Consider the following 24,350-nt stretch of genomic DNA (forward strand, 5'->3'; position numbering starts at 1 on the left):
ACACACACGCACACACACACACATGCACACACACACACACACACACACGGCACACACACACACACACACACACACACCCCTCATCATCAGGGCCTTTATGCATGTGCACATTCACACATACACACAGGCACCCCACTGTCGTGGGTAAGCACTGAAGAAGTCACACCTCTCTCTCCATTTCCACCCGTCTGCCCGAGCTTCTTTCAGCATTCCCTCTCACCTCTCCTCACCTCTTCCTCTTGGCTTGCTTCCCCCCCGTTGCACTCTCCTGCCAACCTCTCTCCTCACACCCGAGTTTAGCTTTAGATACTGCCACTGGGGAAGTCCACACTAGTCTTGTTTCATACCCAAATAACACAACTTCACAAGGAGATACTGCGCCTTGGGACTTCATCTGGGTCTCTCATGTTTGGTCTTATCAAACATGTTTAAAGGACATGAAAGAGCAGATGAAAGTCAGCAGAGAAAGAGTTTATTCAGACTGTTGAGAAGGATCCAGGTAGTGAGTCTGTTGCTTTGTGTCTACCCAGACACAAACAGTACAGTGTACCAAGGCCACAGGAATGTGACTCTCTTTTCAAACCTGCTTGGCTTTGGTTGAGAAGTCACAGTGTCTTTTTTGAAAACACTGACTCTGTTACTCATAGGCACAACAATGAATAAAGTAGAGTACTGTGAAAAAGTAGAATGCATGGACTTGTAATTTTTCTCTGTGTATTGGCTTCCATGCATGCTTATGCTCTGGCTTGTGTGCGAGTGTGTGTTTGCATGGTGATTTCTGTCAGCTTCTTTGCGTACACAGTCTCTGGAGGCAGGGGATTACAGTAAAGGACCCCCTGCATGAGCAGTGGTGGGAATAACTGCATATGCACTCCACTTGTCCACCAATCCCCTCTATGGCTGCCTGCTCCCTCAGATCCAAACAGGGGATTTGACACAGGATCTTACAGCAGCATTGACACTTCATCTTAGTGCTTCCCACTGCGATCTGTCAGCAGATCTCCTGTTGGGATCTCTGCGCAAGAGCAGGCAGAAGAGAAATCTGTTTGAACTGCCGGGCTAAACACAAGTAGTGTGCCATCACACGGCAGATGTGTGAACGTGGGAGATGATGACCTCTTGGTATGTGGTAACTGCACAGCTTATAGCCTGTTTAAGTTGACTTTTACTTCGTCATACCCTTTAACTGGGTTTAAAAAAACTAAAAGGTTGTGTTCATTATTGTTCTTCCTTTAGCATTAACTAGTGAATATAGGCTGTTTGCCTGTCCAGCAGAAGTCTCAACTGTTATAAATGATAAACTGGAGAGTTTTGAAAGTTCAGATTTTTTAATGTGGGGTTGCATGAGGTGTTTGGTAGACGTCGCTCGGCAGGCCCCGAGTTTGGAGAAGCAGCTAGCAGTAAAAGTACGCAAGCTAGGCAATGCAATGTTACTGCTGTGGACGGGGCAGCAGCTAAATGTATTTCAGTCACCTTGAAAAAGGCCCACCTTAAGAAAGCAATATCAGTTTAAGTGTATTCTATATTTAAAATATTTTCAACACTTTGATAGCTGACCGCCATCTACTATAAAAAAAATGCTGAAGTACCTCATATAACCCACTGCAAAAAATAAATATGAACTAACCCTTTAAAAGGCACTGCATAAACCAGCTCAATTGAGGCAAAATATTTATTTCGTGTCTTTTGGTGAGCATATTTGCCTGCTCAGACACAGTTGTTATTTTGAATTCACTGGGGGTTTTATTTTGTTGCAAATTGTTCTTATTTCCCATTTCAAAAATCTTTTTACATTTCACCTCATGGTATTACATGCCTCGAGGGATATGATAACATTTACATTCAAATAATCCTTATGCGCAGGCTAAAATCAGGTATCTCTTGCAAATCACAGCCCGCTGGGCATCTCACTACCCTCCTAATACTTATGTCTCACTGTAGGAGCTCCCTGTGGGGTTTGCATGTATGCTTCCTGATTTACTTCATGCACAAATGCTCATTTACATTTATGGATTTGGTGTACTGTATGTAGACTTTGGACACATCACATTGTCAGTAAAGCTAAATAGGCATCGGACAACCTGCTCTGGTGATTTTGGTGATTGGATCTTCAGAGTGTTTTTGTGAAATTGCTGCCCTTTTCATCACACAATCCAATCATCGAGATGCATGTTAAGATCACGTGAATAGGGCATCCTTAGCATGATCTTGATAGTGATACCTGCCAAAGAAATGGAAATATGTGGCTAATGAATTGGTTTCTATGCCAATCAACCCTTTACAGGGCAGAATACATAATAACAGACATATAGAGCGTTATTCTTAATGTTATTATATTCATAGGGTGGTGAGGCCTGTCCACCCTGATAGGAATGGACAGAGATGTCTCCATTCACCGAAACGGTCTGGCACTGAAGCTCGGCTCAGCTGAACACATCCAGAAACCCAAGAGCAGTGCCCGAGGTAGCTTTTTCTTCTCATTAACAAAATGGCGAATGACGTAATTTCACCAAAGAATGGTGTTAACATCCCTCTAAAGGAGCTCCAGTTACTTGCTGAATTAATGTCTTGGTGTCTTGCTTTCTTTCTATCGGCAATTAGCTTTAATTTGCTGTGATCTCTGTAGCAGTCATAGTCCGTCGTCATTATCTTTTGACCTCGTATGTGAGCATTTGTGACTGTTAGGTGACTGTTGATAGCTGTTACCGCCCCCACAGTGTGACTATTGTACACACACACAAGAACTCCAGCACCTTTGCTGTGTCTTTGTAGTGCGACTGAGTGTTACAGAATCCTTCCTGACACTGTCAGAGATAATTGGCACTCCATAAACACATGATAATTGGACTGCTTTGATCCCTGCAATTTCTCACTTCTTGGCCAAAGAGGCACAGCAGTTCTGTCTCATGTTTACCACTAGTCTTTATGTGGCAGGGAGAGGATACAGAGAGTGAAAGAGGGATAGAGAGAGAGATTCTGTTTTCTTCTGAAGTGTTAAAAGCTCCCTGCAGGCAATACTTCCTGCACCCAGCCTCTTTCGCCATTGTTCCTCCGCTGCTTATGGCCATGACTCATAACAAACTTTCTCTTTCGCACACAGATTCACACACGCAGAGCTTAATCACGTTGTGAAAGTCTCCAAAATAATCTTGTTCCTCCTTGTTTGTCCGTGTGTTTTCTTTTGCAGAGAGCCAGAGAGCGTACCGTTTCGTCCAGGGGAAGGACTGGGGTTTCAAAAAATTTATAAGGAGGGACTTCCTGCTCGAAGAGGCCAACGGTCTGCTGCCTGATGACAAATTAACACTTTTCTGTGAGGTAAGGGCTGACGCAGTTCATCTGAACTCAGGTTATTTGTTAAACACAGTCACTGTCATCAGAAAGAAAAGAAATGTATTCATTCAAAGATGATAATCCTGATTATATTAGTAGATCAAAGGTGTTGTTCATCAAATGAGATTTCAGTATTGGAGACAAACACAGACTTCTATGATTAGACTTCAAAAACACAATTGTGATGTTGAGTCACATTGACATTAGTAGAACTACTTGGATTATCCCAAAATATATTATTTTAATTGGATCTAAAAATAATGAATACTGTTGAAATACATAAATGTGCTGTTTGTATTGGCGGGTTTTGCCTCGGAGTGATCACAAGTGTAATTCTTGTCTCACTCATCTTTTTATTCAGCACTACCATTCATTGTATGTCCCTGTTAGTGAATAATGTATGTTTTTATTGGTACTACATAGCCTCTGGGTTTAGATCTCTCTCTCATCACTAACATACAAGCTGATTGTCATTCAGCCGGCATGGTGGCTTGGCTCCGGTTCCTCTGATCCGAAGCCGGCTGCTGCTCCTCATTGAAAATTCCCTTGTTGTTTTTCAGCTGTAACACAGGGGGCAGCAGAGGTCAACTGTCCTCTCTCTCGTTCCCCTCTGCTCCTCATAATAGAGCCAGAGAGCAGAGAAGAGGTTAAACTTTCTGGATATGTTAATGCCTTAGTTGTAATGCATGCGCCCATAAATGTTTAAAAAGCATGGCAGTGGCTGTTTAAAACAATTCTAATTAACCCTGCGGGTATGGAGGAGAGCATGTCTTGAAGTTTTCCCTTTTTGTAGCAGAGCAATGTGCTAGTCTGTTTAAAGTGTTTCCAAACTGGGCTTATTGACAGAGGGGTAGGAGGGGCAGTGCTGCTTCTCCAGAGCCATGTGGAATAGGGGGTAGAGTCGTGTATGTGTGTGTGTGTGTGTGCGTGGGAGTATCTTATGCATATATTGTGTGTGTTTGTGCAGACGCGTCTCATTGGGACGTAATTTTGAGGATGAGACTGTTTGCTAGAGAGAATGAGCTGGAAGAGAGAGGGATTAGTTACCTTGAAGAGTCCTCTCTCGCCGAATTCATCCACTCTCCTGAAGGAGGGGGGTTGCTGGTTCAAGTCCTCGGTGGCCACTTCCTCCCCCGTACATTTCTGTTGTGCTGTTGTAATTAGCCGGCTATGCTCATGAACAAGCAAGGCAAGGCAAGGCAACCCTGATTTATATAGCGCTTTTTGTACACAAGGAAATATCGATGTGCTTCTTGTAAAAAGTGTTTACAGCAGAAAGAGATTAAATGAGAGCATAAGTAGATAAATAAAAATGGCAGATAACATTTTCTGATTTTTTTAAGATTTAAAAGTAGTCTCAGGTCCTGTAAAAGCTTTCTCTCACTATGTATAGCATAATAACTTAAAGGGACAGTTCACCCCAAAATCCAAAACACATATTTTGCCTCATACCTGTAGTTCTGTTTATCCACCTGGATCGCTTTGGTGCAGGCTGTTGAGTTTTTAAGACATCGGCTGTAGAGATTTCTGCCTGCTCTCGAATATATTGGAACTAGCGAGCACGAGCTGTCGAGCACCAAAACATACATTTGACAAACTCGACAGCAATGTCTTTTTCATGAAATCATGAACTAGATTCTTTATGTACCACCTCGCAGAAAGGAGCGCACACCTACTCATGAACTAGAGGCTAGCTAACTAATGCCGTTAATGTTTACTTCCCACCCTGTCATGAGCCTCTACCTGGACTAACCACATCATGATTTCTGGAACGAGACAGTGCTGTTGAGCCCCACATGCCGAGTGCCATTAGGTTCCATTATAATTGAGAGCAGGCAGACATCTCTACAGCCGATATCTCCCAAACTTGGCAGCTTAAACCAAAAATATACAAAAAAATATGTATTTTTGATTTTCTGGTGAACTGTCTCTTTAAGCTTGTTTAAACCTTGTAGCAGAACAGCCCCAGATGACCTGAGATGTCTGCAGAGTTGATATTCTGAAAGACAGCCAGAGACTTGAAATACAGACAGGCAGCAGTATTAAAAAATGAATTCTAAAACATGTGTGTGTGTTGTAGAAAAAAAGGCAGTCAGGAGTGGGATGTTGTGTGCAGTAAATGATGAGCTTGCCAACAGTGAGGTCTGATATCGTTTTCCACCAACACGTGGGCTGGACAGTTGGCGGAGTCTGGGTTTTGGGTGGATTGCTGGTAAGAAAGTGCTGAACGGGTGTTTGAATCTCTTTCCCTGGTCCTTTTCCATGTGAAAGTGAAGCCCAGTGTTTACCGTCAGAGACCTGGCTCCGCTTTCGTCCAGATGGTCTAGTCCGGCATCTGAGAGAGCCCCATCGCCCCAGAGCCCAGCTCTCTCCCTATCCTCTCTCCTCTCATCCCCTCCACTTCCTCTTTTCCCCCTCCATCTTATCTTTCATTCAAACCCAATCTCCTCCTCCTCTTTTCCCTTTTCCTTTCATCTCGTGCTGCCTCCCACTTTGAGCATCACAGTTTCTTACTTTTTTCCCCCCTCACTCTACCTTCACCTCTCCCCATGTCCCTTATCACCCCCCCCCCTCAGCCCTACTTTTCTTTCCTCCCTCTTTGCCCTCCTTCGTCTCCCGTCTTTCTTCCTGTTTCAGTCTGTGTAGTAAAGTGTCAAAGAGACGAAAAGGCTATGAGGAGAAGCCAGATCACTGTGGGAGGGGGATACTTGCTCAACCTCTCTTTCTGACCCTTGGTCCCTCTGCTCGGTTCATTTGCCTCCGGAGACATTAGTAATTCAAATTTAGCAAAAGGAATCTGGCTATATGTCATGTTGGAGAGGGCCTGAACAACCAACCACTGCTGTCTTTCTCTCTTTGTCTCCATCTCTCTTTCTCTCTTTCTCTCTTCATCCCTGCCAAAGCCCTGCAGACACCTGCAGGTATTTAATGGGGAGATAGCTCCCATTAAAGGCTGTCAAAAGAGAGCGTGAGGGGACGGAGAGAGATAAAGAAGGAGTGAGAGGAGATTTGAGGAAAGGCAATCTCAGGAAAAGTGGGCACACTGTGTGGCAAAGAACAGACAAAGAGGGAAAACTACAGAAGATACAGGATAAAAAACAAAAGACTGAGATAGTTTGGATTAGATTTTGTTCTAGAGAAAACGTTTTAATGAAGATGTGATTTATTTTTACCTTCTTTTTCTCATCCTTCATCTAATGAGATGCAGAGGTAAAGGAGGTTAAGTCCTCTCTCTCTTCACCTCACCTCTCTCTTTTCCTGTCAGCACTGCAGGTAACCTCTTGCTCTAAGGTCAGACCGTTGCCTCCTAGCTGTTCACCCTATAGATAATGCACATTCTCTGAAAGTTTTTAGAGCAATACCACAAACTCACGTGGGGTCTCGTAGCTCCTGGAAAGACTCAACAACTTTGTGCTGTCGTGATTTGACCGCCTGCAGAGTCATTTTGGGTGGGGGTTAGTTTATAGTGAAACATATCTGTCAGTCATGTTAAATTGGTTGCTGAGAAGTGGAGGAGCACTGTGGTCCACCTGTAGTCAGCTAGAAGGAGAGTGCTACTGCTGCCGGACACATTAGGTTTATTTCACAGAGGAGACCATCGATTCCTCCCCAGACTGCTGTGGCTTCAGGAGCAGCACAAAGGATGAACCCTGATATTCTCTGTAACCACCATGTAGACACAACTCATTCAGACTAAATCAGGCATCATCGCTTGGTCTGTGAGCTCCACCTGGATAGTGTTTGGTTTTCGGCTCCCAGCTTTGGAGTAACAATTAGAGGCTTAGAGCAGAGTATTCATCCTCCCTTGATGGTGCAGTCTCTTGGCAGCACGATATTGTTCGAGGCACCAGGCAAGATAACAGAACATGGAGTAAACTAGCAACAATTAGCAGGCTTGAACAACAATACTGTTGACCAGCTTGTGTGATTGTTTTAAACACACTACCCACACCCAAAACATATGGGAGGTCTGGCAATTTCGCTGCAATGCTTGTTTTGGTCTGAATGAGGCCTTAGCCATTGACAGGCTACACATTATCTGTCATTGTCTCAACTAGACACTTACTGATGTCTACAGAACAGGTGAATGAATTCCCAAAAGTTTGAGTGTGATTGTTTTTCCCTGTTGAAGTGCTGATAAGTGTTTGTCTTGCAGCCACTATAATAAATAAAAAAGGAATTTTAACTCAAGCACCTTAATGAAGTAGTGTGCATTGATTGTTTGGGCAATTTCTTTTCTTTTTTCGTGGACATCGATCGCCTGCCTGTGCATCAGGAGCGTCTGTTTTGGGTCACACGGCTGTCAGATTATACTGATATATTGCTTTGCCAATATGATCTGATGTCGGGCTTTTATTAAAAACTGCATTGATTTTATTGTCTTTCCATTCAAGTTACAAATTGAGAGCTACTGTATTTTTGGCCACCGTCTTCTTTACACCTAAATTTAGTGAGATTGGGGAGAGGAAGTGAAGTGAAGTGCGAGAACAGAGGGACGGATTAACTGCTGCTTTTGCGCCTGTTTGTTAGACGCAGGTGTGACACATTTTGCCCCAAACACACATGCTGTATTTATCAAGCATGTCTGCATTTTATGCACCTCTTCTTGTTGCATTTGTATTTAAGGGAGGAACAAGCAATCAACATAGGATTTTTCAAGAGTCTCTTGAAGCAGTTAGACTATACTTAATGAAAACAATTTCTGATTACTCCAACGGAAATACACATTGGGCTGATGTTGCAGTTTGTGTCGAACTGTTTTGTTTTGTGTGCATTAGGCTGCGTTTATCTCCATGTCAACACCATCTCCACCGTCTTTGATTCATCCGATACTTCACCTGCTTTTTGTTTTACCATGAATGTCTTTATTGCCTTTAATATAATATAATGTTTAGTAATGTTAATAGTTTTTCTCAGCTGGAGTTGGCCAAAGCAAACATTTTGTAACTAAGGTGATCATTTATTTTTCTGAGCTAAGTGAACTCATAGAGACTGCAGTGAGATGCTCACCCCACTGGTGATGCTCAATCAGGAGGTGGATGATGGAGAAATTAGTACCACAGACATTCTTTGGAATTGTGAACAATGTTTTTGCAAACTGAAATAAAAAAAACACAAACTTCATTCGATGATGTCACTTTGCTAGCTTCTATGACCCACAAGCTAATGGTCAAGTCTGGTCATGTGTGGTTTTATATGATGGGTGGGTTTGCTAGTGGCCATTCAGATTTGATTAGATAGATGTATGTATACGCCCCAGGATGAGTCATCAAGAATAATGTTACATTTTACAGAAAGAAACAAAAGTACTCATAAATTACAGTATATGGAGCATTTACCAAGAGGTAAATGTCAACAAAGAGACTTGAAGAATTGAGAATTAGAGCTAAATTTCCCTAAGATCAATGTACACCCAAGGAGGAAATATTGTTCATCTCCAGAGCTTAAACTTACATTTTTGCCTCCTAATTCATGGTGGTAACATGAGGCAATCTGTGCCTTTGCATATCTAGTTAATATTAATGTACTGTATGGTAACCAGTCATGCAGGCTTATGCACCTCTGTGTGACACCCAGAAGGTCGATGATTGCAAATGTGAGGATCGGCGCTTGCTTGTGTAAAGATGAGTCAGTGTTCTCAATTGGTTTATCTTGTGCACATGGACGATCTTTGATACGATTTACCTAAATGGATTTCAGCCGGTGTCTTGGCCACCACTAGCCGGTCGGAGGTCTTTTCTTTAAGGCTCCTCCACTCCATCCCTCCTGGAGTGAGGTGGCGGCGTGAGAATAAATGAGTGGGGTGCTGATGTTCAGCTGTTTCCTCCTCTTCCTCATGGTGTTAGTGCGGCTCGCCTCTCTTGTCGGTGGGTAAGCACTTTGCCGGGTGACAGCACCCATCCTTCACAGGGCCCTGCCATATGCCGTGCTGCTGTCAGAGGAGACGACTGCAGATGCTCCAGCTGCTCCCTCCCTGCACACTGAGCAACACACACACACACATGCACACACATGCACACACCTCTCGGAGCAGGATAAAGAGGCAGAGGTGGGAGGAGACACAGAGAGGAAAGGGCAAGAGAGAAATGATGCAGGTAGTGGGTTTTTGAAGGAAAAAGGGGAAGACAAAAACAATCTTTGATTTCGGGGTAATGAGGTGAAATATATTTATTGTATAGTCATCTGTCTGTGTGTTTTGAACAGGGGGGCAACGTGAAGAAGGTAAGATGGTCCGGATCATCTAGAAAGGGGACTGGAGACCTAATCATAGAGGCGAAAATATAAATACTGATTGATGCCGTGAAGGAAGAGAATGAGCAAACAGAGTGCAAAGCTTGATCCTTCTCTTGCAATGGGATTTTTACTGCGAGAGCTTGTTGGCGCACATCTCCGAGCCACAACGGATCCTTTAATTGATACTGCCTTCTCTACACACCACATCAACAGGTCTTTTATATCCCATCAAAAGCCCTTTGCTTCTCCCAGAGTAAAGGCAGCAGAAATTGAACAAACACGCAACTTTTGCCTGCATATTTATTTATTTTCTTTGCCCAAACATTTCCTTCAAGCACTTCAAATTCGGGCCTCGGAGTCTCAAAGCTATCACTTTAGTGTCTGTGATCCTCCAGCAGAGAAAACAAAACGACTTAAAAGAGACCCAAATGGCTGGTGCTCACAGGCGGCATGGAAAGGCACATGCTCGCTGCCAGTGGTAATACTGTGTGTACGGTTGTGTGTGTGTGTCTATGGAAACCTTCGGTCTAGGTGTGTATGTGTAAGAACAAGGTTGGCTAGGCACAGCACACTTGGCTGTGAATCGGGGCGCGGGCCACAACGCTCGTTCAGCGGCGTGACTTCAAATCATGCATGAAAAATTCCTGTGTCTGTGTAGATTCACCCAAATAGCTCTGTCAATGATAGGCCTGCCTGTCAGCAGACTGACTCACTGAGATGGACACTGCTGGGTCCTTTAATAGCCACTGAAATGACCAGTCTAACCTCTGGTTACTGGTGGGAACAGCAGGTGCAGTTTGATACGACAGGTCTACTTTGTCAGGGATACAAAAGAGGAGCAATTACTGTTTTTGTTTACAGTGCAGCCAGAAACACTCTTGTTATTTTAATAATGAAGTCAGGCTTTTTCCATCATGCCACGAGCAAACGCGATGATTTCACGCTGCACAAAGCAGGAGTAGTTTTCCATGTGATGCTCTTTTGTTTGGTGTTAGTTGCTGCTCAGGCTAACTGTCCCCCCCATCATCACTTATTATGCTCCAAAGAAAAGGCTTTACCAAACACTGTCTTGTTAGGACAGCCACCGCAAAGGCTTCCATTAACTCCTTATAGGTTAAATATGGTGTTTGAAATACAATTAGAGCCAACATACACAAAATGAATAACCTGTAATTAAAGAAGGTGAGGTTCCAGCTATTGTCTTCTGAGGAGAGCGAGTGCAGTGTTTATTTTTGACTTTTGTTTAATAGCGTTGGGATTTGGGGCTGTGTTTGTTTAACGGTGGCAGGAACAAATGAGATTCTGCTATTATTCTCAGTTTTAATCAGTTCAGCTACCCGTCGCAGCTGCCGCAGGGTGGCTAACTCTGACTCCTGTATCAGAGTCTGTCTCTTAACTAAAAATTTCCTGTCATAGCTCTGAGTGTTTTTGATTTTTCCGAGAGCAATAACATCTAAAAGTGGGTTGAGAGGGTGAATAAGAAAGGGAGAGGGAGAAAGAAAGAGAGCTGCAGAGTGGCTCTGTGACATGGAGCCTGTTTACTCTGGCTGGCTGGAGAGTGGAGGGCCAGTCATGCATTATAAAAAGCCGGTGATGAGTTTTGTGCTCGGGGGTTCAGAAGACAAGTTTAAAGATCACAGATCTATTAAGCCGTTGTAGATGAAAAGTGTTTGTGTGTTTGTTGTGTGTGTGTGTGTGTGTGTGTGTGTGTGTACACTTTATCCTTTGTCTCATTTTTCAGGTCGTACACACCCACCTTGTGAAGTGTTAGATATTCACTCTGTAATAAAATATGTAATGTACAGTATTTCTCTCAAACATTTGCTTCAGATTGGGATTTCCTTCAGATATTTAAATAACAGATGATGAAACTGTGATACACTGCTGCACAACCTCTGCTGTTGCCTTTCGGTAATTAACTTTTAATAAATTTGCAATGAATTTTTTTAATGCATTGCTTTGGTTCCTCCCAAGCAGCATCATCACACAGACTAATATTGTGTTTGATTTCAAGCACAGTGCAGATATAATACAGTTAATGTTGTTTCGCTTGTATCGAGCAAACAATTCAGTTTTTATTTCTTAATGTTCCAATCTTCACCTCCACAGAGCCCGACAGTAGATTGCCCCAGGTAATCAGATTTAGATTACCGTCATCATTTAGTGTGGTACAGTTGTCGCTGTTAGGGAGCCCTTTTCATGTGTAGTCAGTGCTCAGAGTGTAGAATCTCTACCTTCACTGCTGTTGCATTGATTTACTCTGTGATAACCTGTCAACAACAAAGTATAATCCACAAGAAAGTAGACCCGGCAATGAGACAGCCAAAACTGAAAGACATGTACAGTAGTCATTTTATCAAAACATTTGGAGCAACACAGTGGCAGACTGTGGATGTTTGAGGGCCAGGTGGGAAAACATTGAGAAGGGCACCAGCTGTATGCTGTGGGGGCACCAGCGCACAGACAATCCTGATACATTTATAGTGAAGAGAGGTCACTTCCGCACGTTTTCTCCACTTGAAGGACACCATAGAGGGCAATTTATCATGTGTTATCTACCATAGGGGCATCCAAGAGGGCACTTTCACTGCGTTTTTCAAACATAGTGGCACCGGGGGGGCAATCAAAGAAGGGGGGTGTTTAATGAAATAAAAATGAATCAGTGGGCTGCAACATGTTGAGCACAAAAGACTTGAATATGTTCCACCAATCCTGGTAACAGTTTTAAAGCCTCCACGCTGGCAATAGCCATGACTGAAGTCATTATATTGTTAGGTTAGGTCCATCTATCTGTCCCTTTCTTGGGAACATAACTCAAGAACACCTTGAGGGAAATTCTTCAAATTCACAAATTTCCATTGGAAGTCAAGGATGAACTGATAAGAATTTGGTGAACAAAGGTAAAGATCACTGTGACCCCACAGAAAATGTTTTTGTCATGAAATGATGAAGTTATGATATTTTATATCCAAAAGCTCAAAAGTATACTTCACTGTGACATCATAATGTTCTGCAAAAAATGTTCTGGCCATTACTCAGCGCCTTGGCTCAGGAACAGCAACTTAACTTGCGCGCGGAGGCACACAACCGTGAGGCAGTAATTCTAGTTTATATCATTTAAAATATGGGGTGTAATTACACTGGATCATTATCACTCCAATTATAAACCATTTAAATGCAGCTACCATTCTGAGTAAAGCTGTTTGCCAACCTGGTAGTCATTTCTGAAACTTTCCGTCTCTGCCAGCAGAATTGGGCAGGGCTTTTTCCCCATTCTGTCTGTTGTTTTATGGCTTGTTGCTTAGAAATAAGGTCTCAGAAATATATTCATTTACACTCAAGAAAGAAAGAGCGACCATCTGTCACAAAAACACATAAAACTTCTACATAGATTCTACTCAGATCATGAGACATTGTGCTGTCCAGGCCATTATTTCCCTGTTACTCATAACTATCATATATAATAAATACCAATTTTCTGGGGATAGAATTGTGGCTGTAAAGACTGGAATGTATTAAAGTTGCTTAAAGCTACACACATCATATCACATCGGTCATGAAAATGTGTGGTAAGGAGTTTGGAAAAAAATTTGGAGTTAACCATAAAGTCAGAAGAAATATACCTCAGATTACAAGGGAGCTTGCCCCAAATCAGGTCAGTAAAACTATTCGGTGTTCAAATTTGAAAAACTTCCACCCAAATGATCTATTCATATTTTAACAGCAAGGGGGAAGCTTGAAAGAAATTACCCCCCCAAAAGAAACCCTCTTAGATCCTGTTTAAAAATCATGTGGGTATGTGTGTGTAGTTTGATAAGGTGAGTGCATGATTGTTTCTGTTTGTGTCCCTGATCTCTGCCCGTGTTTACGTGTCTGAGGATGCACAGGACTGAACAGAGAAATTAGACTTGGGAGGTAAAGAACAAGTGTTCCATAACTTAATGAATTTGATTTGATTTGAATTTCTTTTTCTTTTTCAAACTATTTCACGCATGGCAAAACACTGTAAATCCATAAACAAACACATAAACAGGCAGAAAAAGATTGATGCATTATGAATAAATCATCTGGGTACTGAAACTCAATATTAACTCTGCACTGCCTGGAGGTTTGAGAGGGAGCTTACGACAGATCCATCTTGATGTCTGAGGAACTAACTGGGAGGCGAGCGCTTTAGTAAGTACTTATCATGGGAACTTAATTACCAAAACAAATGATGATTGTGGTGATATAGCGGCAATGATTCTTTATTACAGTTATTCTTTGCCTCAGGTTGTATGCAGAATGTGTTTCTATAATCATAATCAACATCATCTTCACCATCATTAACACCACTGGGGAAAAAATTAAAGTTGGTTGATTGGTCAGGCCAGCACTGTCTGGGATCTTCAATCTTGTTGCCCAGGACATTTATTGCCCCCAATGGATGAGTCTTAATAACTTTGGTGACCCCAAACTTTAGTCTTGCACCACCATCAGGTCAGAATTTGCCCTTAACTTACATCCCGAAAAGTAATGATGATAGAAATGTGTTCCCACAGGATGCATCCTAATGTTTTTGGCTATCTGATCAGGTCAAAATATCATTTTGTCCAGTTCTTTGTTTATGACCTGTAGCACAAATGACATTCCTCTCAGCTTCATCTGTACTCTGTTTATAGTAATAATCAACAAATGCTAGCATGCTAACATGTCAACTAAGATGATGTCACCGTGTCTACAGCCTCACAAAGCTGCTATAGCCTGGCTGTAGACTCTCTTAGGAGCTTGTTTTAAAATCTAAAATACACATTTATTCATTTCAATGTATACAATAAATTAGCATTAGACATTTGGGGTATATATTAGCCAATCTTTCCTGCAAATACAAACGTGGCTAAACTGGCTACATCAGTAGTTTAAGAAGGAATTTGCAAGGAGAAAGAGGAGGAGGTTGACAGTGACTGAAGATGACAGCTAATGGCGTGAAGACTGTCAGGGCAGCCAGTGTGTCTAAATAACCAGGTGCTGCGTTTTAGTTTCTGCCTGGTTAAACAGAGGAATAATTGGTCAAGTTAGCCAGTAATTAGACTGGCTCTGCCACGCTGCGTCTGAGAGCCCAGCGACGGCTCCGCCATGCTAATTGGGCTATTTATACCGAAACACATTGACCAGGCTCACTGGCTTCCCTTCCAACTCGCTTTTCAGCACTTGTTTATTTTTTCAGTGTGTACTCAGGACACAGCGCTGGACTCGCCACCCTCCTCCTCCTCCTCCTCCTCCTCTTCGAAAGCCATTTTTCATTCCGACTTGAGCTCACTGAACTTCCGTCCTCTGCCCTCTGTCTCTTTGTCCGTCCGTCTGTCTCTCTCCTCTGTTGTTTTTCCTCTCTCTTCTCTCCTACACACATCAGCTCCCTTCCTCCGAGGCTTTCTGTATTGCTAATCAGTGTTTTTATGAATGCCAGTGTCTGTGCGCGGGACTGTCACTTCGTCAATGTGTTTGTGAACGTGTGTGTGTGTGTGTGTGAGCATTCTTCTGAAAGTGGGTGGAGATGGATGTAAGTCCGTCAGTCAGACCTGCATCCCCCTGGAGTGTGATTAATAGAGCCAGCTATGAAAACCAGACTGTCACACACTCCGACACACACACATACAGTACATTCACACTCATACACTCACACACTGAGGAATACTTTGGATGTTCCTCTCTTCACATAAGTCACATTTCCTTCTTACTGTGTCTCTGGCATTTCTGTGCCAGAAACGAGCTGCTGCTTATGAGAGGCCATCTCCAACTGTAGATCCCACCAATACATCGCTCATATCCCCACCCTCCTTTGGGTCTGATGGCCTCTCTATTCTCCGTCCGTCTGTCACTTGGTATCTCTGCATCTGTATTCTCTCTGCCTTTTATTATCACTGTATCTCCCCCTCTCTCTCCTCCTTTTCTCACTCTCTTCTTCTGTTTTATTATCTTCTCGTCCGTCTCCCTTTCTCTCTGTCTTTCTGTCCCCTTCAGGCTAACCCTCAAACCTCCATCAGGAGCAAACAAGGCTCCTTGACATTCAATTTCCTGCTTGCCACGCACTTCTCTATTGTATGTGCTTCTCCTCCTTTTCTGGGATTCTTTTTGTGTGAGCTGAATAGGTGGATGGATGTGCTATTGGACGTATAGGCGGGCAGATAGATGGATGAGGAGGGAACTTGGCTATTTTTTTGTGTGGGGTTGTCAGCCTCCCTGGCTGAAGCTTCAACAGCAAGGTCACTTTGTGGGGATTTTCAGCGTTTTTTCTTGAAAACAGTATAGTGAATGTGTTTAGGAGCTGTCAGCAATGAAAACAGGGAACAGAGGTTATTATCCTCAAGTTTTTTCTGTTTATCTGATGTTGTCCCTGACTGGACTGTCATAATCGTAACATTGCAGAATGTGATGCACGACCAATTAAATCATTTGATGACCATTGTGTTAATGTGCTGAGTAATGTAAAAACATGTTTTGACTCAGTTTTGTGCTTGAACTTTGATCATCGGATTCTGACTGACTTACTGACTAACTGATAAGGTTGGGTCGGTTTCTGGATTTGTCTGTCTAGTCTGGTGTACGAGCTTCAGCCAGTTTGATTTTGCGCCAACCGACTGAACTGAACTAGCAGCTTGTGGCTGGTTAGCAGTAGCCCTGGGATAGCCGATGAGCTCAGCTACATAGGTCTTACGGCTTATGTCATGTTATGCTGTACTAGAGTTGAGAGTTGTGCACACTGTGCCATTATACTACTCAGTCCACAAGAGAAAACTCTCATCAGTAATAAGTTGGTCCCTCTACCATTTCACTTCATGTGTGAAACATTTGCAGGAATGTTTTGGAAACTCATTGACTTGCAAGGTTCATATACGTGAGCTACTTGAACTGTCGCTGCTGTCATCTTTTCTCCAGTTTCACCCAGCTGAGGTCTTATTTTAGTTATTATTTTGATGTTAAAATTTAGAATAAGAAAAGTTCAATTGAAACGTTGTTGTGAGAAATAAAAACACAATGCGTCACAGTTGCCCTGATCGACTGTAGTGCTCCTGTCATTCATGGGCTCTCATTATGTTCCTCTTGGGAGTGGCTGAGTCACATGTGAGAGCTAGTGGTGAGATCTGGTACTACTGGTCTGTTCTAACATTAAGCCTTATATCAAATCAAACCAGTGTGAAAATGATTAAATCGACCCAACCCTGCTGAACCGCTTGACCGTATCCTCAGCGAGGCCGTGGGTAACTACCTGGTGTCCTTTGATTAAATGGCACAGTAAGCAGGTAAAAATCTGCAAGTCAGTCAATCCAGGCTGTCGGAAATTACTTACAGTAGTAATTACTGTGTGTGTAAGAATGTGTGTGTTTGTGCTTCCCAGCCTGCTTGTGTGTGTGTGTGTGTGTTTGCTGTGAGTCCTGTTGAGAGATAAATGAGTCTGGTTGACATTGTCTGGAACAGGTGGTGAAGTCAGCGGGGAAGACATACAGACAACTCACACGCACACAAACACACACTCACACGCACACACTCGCACAAGCAATTTGACTTCATTGTCGATTTTCTGGCTTGTTTGAGCGCGTAGCCAATCAGATTGGATAAAGAAGGAAGAATAGGTTGTCTTTGAATAGCCTCCATACTGAGTGGCTGATGTATTGATTACAGAGGCAGAGACCCACATTAATCATTCACAGCATGTTTGATTGACTGATTTATTGTCGGTTTATGAACATTGCATGGGATTTATTTGCCTCTGTGTGAACCAGTGAGTGCATTAAAGGAACAGTTCAACCTAAAATATGTAGATATTCTTTTGTCACACACCATCACATCTCAAAAAGACAGTTTTACAGACAATTTAAAGAAGGGGTATAAAATGTAAAATCTTACTCGTGTACTCTGTAACTGTTGGTTTTCAGGTGAGTGTGGTGCAGGACTCTGTGAACATCTCCGGTCAGAACACAATGAACATGGTGAAGGTTCCTGACTGCAGGCTGGCTGAGGAGCTCGGAGATCTGTGGGAAAACTCCAGGTTCACAGACTGCTCCTTGTGTGTCGCCGGCCAGAAATTCCAGGCGCACAAAGCCATCCTCGCAGGTGAGAATATGCTCCAATACATTATGTCTGATAAAGGTGACAGTTAAAGACTTGTGCTTCATTTAAGCAGGTGGTAAAACTCCTTGGAAACTTCTTTCGGGCAGGGTTTTGTTTGACTAAACAAATCACAAATGGTAAAGCCATTGTGTGGTCACAATTCTTAAAGATGCCATAGTAGGACTCAGCAATAAAATTTCAAACAATCGATCGGTTCACCTCCGATGGATTGTTTCGTCTGACAGTCCAAAACACAGATACTGAAATTATATTATAAAAGCAGCATTTGAGAAGATACTGTAGAACCTATGGATGTTTGGCATTTTTGTTTGATAAATGACCTTACAGGTATCAAAATAGGTGCTTTCTGTCGATTGACTTTTAAGATTACATCACTTCCAAACTAATGAAAGCGGTGGAGTTATTTTGTTTTTCATTATTCTGGGTTTCATTTGAGGAGTTTTAGATTGGGTCTAAATCTTTCTGACGCTTTTCCACTGTGACAAGGATTGAATTCAGGGGGAAATACTTCATCAGATTTTTAATTTTAATGAATAATTTTGCTTGCCACAGGGATGATTAAATTTGAATACATTGAATATCTGTACAAAGTATCAGCTATTGGCACCTTGAGCACCTGCCTGCCGTGTCGGTCTCGGCCTTTATAGAGTTCGTATCGAACACACCATGTTATGTTTGCACTCACGCACACACAAACACGCACATACACAATGCGTGGTGAACGCAGATATTGGCACTTTGATGACAGGAAGCATCAGATAGTGAAAAGTTTGAGGGAAACTGGTGAACTGTGTGTCTCTGTTGGGGCAAAGAGAGGCTGTTCATTATTGGATTTGTTGAAATGTGTGTGTGAGGAGCCATTTTAATTATGTGCTGCTGTGGTTTGGGGTCTTCCTCTCTCGCTCTCTCTCCGTCTCTCTCGCTCCCCCTCTCTCTCTCTCTGCTCTACTTGGTCCAGATGACGTCCCTCCTCCTCGTTATTCCCCCTCTTGGCCGTTCCCGTGACAACTCTCCCGGCCGTTAATCGCCGTGGAGATGGACAGAGAGGGATCAAACGAAGGAGGGAGAGCAACTCAAATTGGCTCCACACTGGCCATGTGATCTTTATACCACTCTGACTCTCTGTCTCTTACCTTCCCTCTCTTTTCTTTTCTTACCTTTCCTCACTGTTCCCCCTTTCACTTTCATGTTTCCCTTTATCATTCCCCGCTGTCTCTTCCTCCCCTCTCCGTTTGCCTCTTCCTTTCACCGTTCCTCCCTCCTGCTTCTTTCTCTCTCTCTTTTTCTGTCCCCTCACACCCCTCTATTTCTGTCTTCTTGTTCCCTTTACTCCCCGTTTCTGTCTATTGTTTTCTTTTCCTCTGACTCTCTCTCTCCTCTCCCTTCTTTCACTTTCTATGACCCTCTCTCTCCCCCTCTCCCTCCCTCTCTCCCAGCTCTCTCTGTCTCTCTCTCGCCCGCCCCTTCCCTTTGTTGCTGCAGTATGAGCTCACCAGTATTGAGCTGCACCAGACAGACTTACTGTAGTTTTGTCCCCATAGTCATACCTGGCAGTTCACTGTTAAGTTTGGTTTCAGTGCCCCAGGATGCAGTTGTTAATTAATGACTACACTAAAGTTTTTTAGGATGTTTTTTTGTCTGACTCTACTTGATATATAAAAAAATGATGACACCAACATCATGTCCCTGTCTCTCACATACGACTCTGTCTTGCAAATGATTAAGCATCCTGTATAATGGTAGGTAAACACAAAGAACCAAGAATCTACAGCAAGTCCAGTTGTCTTCGACTCATCACAGACAGACAAACTTCCTCTTCTTAGTTCAACGTTGTGTAGATTTATATTGTCTGAAAGCAAAATCTTTTTTTTTTTTCAACTGGCCAAATCCCCAAGTTGGCCAACTTCCATCATTTCCCTTGTAAACAAAATAAATCACCTCTTTGGAGAAAGCAGATGAAAAATATATAAAAAGTTGTATTTCTTTATAATGTTTTTTATTTAAGTCCCATTGAGATTTTTTATCTCTTTTACAAGAGAGACCTGGTCAAGGTAGCAGCGTTTCCATGTTTCCTCTGTAATGTTTTTGTAGCCGTAGTGGCAGGAGGTGATTCCTGGTATTTGTTCCGAGTCCATTGCTTTTGATCTTAGTTTTGGCTCGAGGTTCTTTAAGTGATTGCAGCACTAATAATGTTTTATATTTAGTTATTTGATCTTGATTCCATGTGGTGGGCAGCATGCTTGTGGTGGGAATGTTCTCACTGTTTTGGTCCACCACTGCTGAATGAATGTAGATGTAACACTGACATACAAAATTATATATTTAACAATCAAAGATACAAGCAGAGGAACAGCTATTTGAACACAGTGGCCTCTAAAGGAAAACAACCACATGCCTCCCTCACCTCATTTGTCTTCAAACGCATAGTATGTACTTTCTGCTGGCAGGCGTCTCTCACTCAAAACACTGAAAACAAAAGATGTAGATTGATGATGTAGTGAAGTGGCGTGGGATCATGAGAGTTGTTGTCTTTAGATGTAAACCACCACCATTGCCAGTGAAAATCATGTCACAGCTTTCCCTGTGATGCCATTAGTTGTCTCAGTACCAGAACAGGAGGATCCTGCTCTCGACCGCCTCTTTATGGAGTTCTCTGTCCTGATTGGTTAAAGTGGGCAGGGACACCAGAACATTTCTTATCTATTTCACTACATGAGCAGGGGGAGAAGAGACCTGGCTTACTGACCAAACACTCCATAACAGTAACAACTGTTGGAGTATAGAGCTATTTTACATTCATTTAAGTGAGAAAATAACAGTTACAGCAGCTTTAAACAAGAATGACAGTTGGATAAGCAGATACATCCATTCAACTTTTCTGCTTTTACAACTTTAATCTTCCCATTGAATCTCTAGACGTCTATAATCGGATCATAAGATAAAAGCAATTAGGACCTAAAGATATCCTGACAATTGATTTACCTGAAAACGTGAATGGAAAGTAAAAACTGTTTATGTTGAGTTTTTTTTGTTTTCCCTTTGCTTCTGAAAATTAAAGCTGCGGGGAAACCCAGGAGCTCAACTTTTGGACATTTGGTGTGTGGCCTGACCTTGAAAGTTATACTTACCCTGAGCTAAAGCTTATCTGAGTTACACTCATGAAAGCTGAATGCTGTGGGACCCGACAGTTACTGTGTTATTTATTTAGTCGATAATTTTAGTTACCAGCGGAGCAGGTGTTGACTTCATAACCACTCCTGTAAATCCCACTGTTTACTTTTCATTCACTTATCATCTAATCCCCACATTTTACTCTCGCTATCACTATCATACTATTTTGTGGCTTGTGCAGAGTTGATGGATGACACCATGTTTCCAAATGAGTAATTAAGTGGGTAGCTAGCTCATTATTAAGTAGTTAAATTAATTAGCATATCACTGACTTTGACATATACTTAATAATGTGTTAAAACAATTGTTAAATTTTAATGACTTGTTAATTAAGCATTCATTAGTGAACAATAATGTAAAGTGTTGCCCAGTGAGCACATAATCAATGAAAGTGAACCATATCAGAGGAGGACGACATTGGCTTATATGTGATTCTTCTTTAAAGGCCAAGCTCAACCTCCGTAGAGACACATTCTCTCTCTGCTGTAGTCATGTTCACACACAGACTGAGCTCCATCTGTGAGGTTCGGCCTCAGCCTGTGCCGAACTAACCCCTGTCACTGCCGGAATGATAAGAGATAAAACACGCAGTGTCGTCCTGCCGAGACAGGTTGTGGCGATTATTTTAAGCATGCAGAATTATCATGCAACGCCGATTTCAAGTGCAACAGAAGTGGGACTGATTTATGTAATTTGAAGTGCCGTGGCTGGATCAGACGGCGAGTGTGGCCGGTCTTTGCTTGAGATTAAACATAACCTCTCCAGGTGGGTCTGAGTAATAAGAGAGAAAGCACACTTTGTTTTGCCTTTGAAGCAGTGCAGCGAGTTATTGGTCCCCTCACCTGTTTAATGATAAAAAACAAATGCTGAAATCATCCATGCGTACTCTTTGATCAGTGCTTATGGGTCACTACATCTGGTTATTCCAACTGTGAATATGTCTGTGTTTAAAAAGTGTTGCAAATCTGATTTGAGAACATCAATAATATGAAATCTGGGTGGAAATTGGATTATAAAAACACCATTTGCATTGCAAACACTGTGTTTAACTGTTTCTTTTTTTACTTTGAGGGACTTACAGACATAATGAGGAGCTCTTTTGCATTTTTACTCCACTTGAACTCCTCATTTTCTGTAAATGGATGCATTCTCTGAACTGTCCTTCACCCAAGAGGATTTATAAACTGTGGTGAACGGTGTCCTCTTGCAATCCAGAGACTTAAAAGCAGGCTGGAAATCTTTTGAGACATAGCTGCTCCTCTTAAAAGCTCCTCTTCTTGTACTTTTTGGAGGAAGTTAGCATGTTCGAAATCCTCTGTGCTAGCATGATTGAATAATCTATGTTGAGAGACAGCAAGCGACCACGTTATCAAAACAGGAAGACAGACTTTAATTAAGGCATAATGTATGAAACAAGCTCCTGTCTAGTCAGTCTATCAGTATTAAATCCCAGCTAAACACACCTGAGAGGTCGTCATGAGTCTGTCAGGCCGGAGCTGCGGTTGACTTTTTCCACATGATGCGTCTGCTGCTGTCACTGCTGTCAATCATCCCGCCCGCTCTCCTCTGGCCCTGTGGCAGGCTGTTAACGGATATCAGAAACTTCACCATGCATCAACATTACACGCAATAACAAACCTCCCCCTCTCTCTCTGCCTTTTGTTTCCCTCTGCCTCAGCTCGCTCGCCGGTGTTCAGTGCCATGTTTGAGCACGAGATGGAAGAGAGTAAAAAGGTGAGTGGAGCACTTGACTCTGTCGTTTCTGCTCCCTCAGTGGCGAGTTGAATGTCAAAATTCTAATCTTTCTCTCTCTTGCGTCAGGAAGTGCTCACCTCTCAAAACACCCCAATGTGTCTGCACCCTTTCCTTCATGTCTTGTTGACTGCAACTCTATTATCTGGTGTCTTTTAAAGCCACTATATGTAGAATTTTTTATGTGATTTTTTTCCTCCCCCTTTAAAATTGATCTGAAGGCAGAGACTGTTGTTTGTAGACAGAACAAGATAATATCAGTGAGAGTAATAGCAGTCTTGGAGGAGGGGATTGGTTAGTATTGCGACCAGGACATTTTACAGTTTAAAAAATAAACTTGTCAGTGCCCTCTGGTGGACAAACTATGTAACGGCAACACTTTTTTTAAGTTAATGTTGAACATATCTGTCTTGACCTTTGAGGGAACGGAGAGGTGGAAGATCCACAATGGAGGAGCTGTCATGGCTAGTTAGCTGTGTTGCACTAGCCATTTTTTTATTTAACACTACTCTGCATGAATATAAACCGCTTCACACAAATGGGAATGGTTTGAGGGCAAGAATTAATGGTACACATATGTTCCTTGAGTTAACTGTGAACATATTGTCCTGTCAGCAGCTACAGAGTTAATTGGTTGAATAAAACAACTAGCTAGCTTGTTCCTTAGCTCGCTAGCTAAGCTCCTAGAACCTAATATATCGCTGTGCTACTTGCTGGTGTGACTTGGCATTAACTTATTGACTTATTACTGACATGACAGCACAGGTATTTCTGTGATAAGCTAACACTGGCTAATAATATCTTCCTGGCTGATGTTTCAGTTCAGTTCTATTCTACACGTAGTGGCTTGACATATTTTGAAAAAGCATAAATGAAGGAAAACGTTTAAGTTTAAATTGAAGTGAAAGAAACCACAAGATTATTTGTCTCCATGCAGCGGTTGATTTATACTTTGTGTCAAGTTTAATAGAGAACTTGGCAGAGTAATATGCAAATGTTATTAGATTGCCTTTTTCATGCCCTCAGTAACTATTTCATTTATAAATGATCTGATTTCTTGTTTTTGCATTTCTTAACATTAATGTCAAGAACTGAAGCATTAAAATGTTGTCTTGGTAACTTAAAGGTCCAGTGTGTAGGATTTAGTGGTATTTTGCGGGGCGGTGGCAGATAGCAACCAACTGATCACCCATCAGTGATCACAAGCCCTCAGGAAGAGTGCCAGGCTTTGTGTCCAGTTATCGTTGTGGCCAGACCATGTAATTACATCATCACATGACGCACTGTGGCCCAAAAATAATGAAAAATGCAAAATGACTCGTTTCACTATCATAATTTAATCCGTTCAGTTCAATAAAATTTGGAAAGTCTAGAGGAGTCGTACGATTAAATCACCTTATTCCCATTCAAGCTAGCCGCGCGCTAAACAGGAAGTTAGCCAGCTCCATCGACATAAGTCACTAGTGCGAACGCTCTATGGGCCTCACAACGCCCAGAAGATCTGGGTATTTTCATACCAGTGAAGTTGAGCTTTTTGGCTTCAAGTGCCACTGAGCAGCTTTCATAGAAATGAACTGGCCTCCGCATCATTTATCATCATTTATACTATATTTGATTTCTCTCCCTAAATCCCCCAAAATCCTTCACACTGGACTTGATGCTCATCTTTGTTCATCTTTAGTTGCCCTGACTGTGGTTGATATTATGGATTTGTTAAAAAGTTAATATTATATTCAGAAGTACATTCGTGCCTC

General features: G+C 42.3%; 1 protein-coding gene across 1 annotated transcript in view; it reads left to right on the forward strand.

Annotated features, from left to right (window-relative positions):
- The window catches only part of spop (speckle type BTB/POZ protein), a 44,642-nt gene that overhangs the window by 11,763 nt on the left and 8,529 nt on the right, over window positions 1-24,350 (forward strand). The window contains exons 4-6 of the mRNA XM_073495007.1: window positions 3,188-3,315; window positions 17,478-17,655; window positions 22,523-22,578. Coding sequence (XP_073351108.1) covers window positions 3,188-3,315; window positions 17,478-17,655; window positions 22,523-22,578 — 362 coding nt within the window. The remainder of the gene's footprint in view (window positions 1-3,187; window positions 3,316-17,477; window positions 17,656-22,522; window positions 22,579-24,350) is intronic.

This window comes from Pagrus major, chromosome 23 (assembly GCF_040436345.1).
Source record: "Pagrus major chromosome 23, Pma_NU_1.0".
In the NCBI taxonomy this organism is placed as follows: domain Eukaryota; kingdom Metazoa; phylum Chordata; class Actinopteri; order Spariformes; family Sparidae; genus Pagrus; species Pagrus major.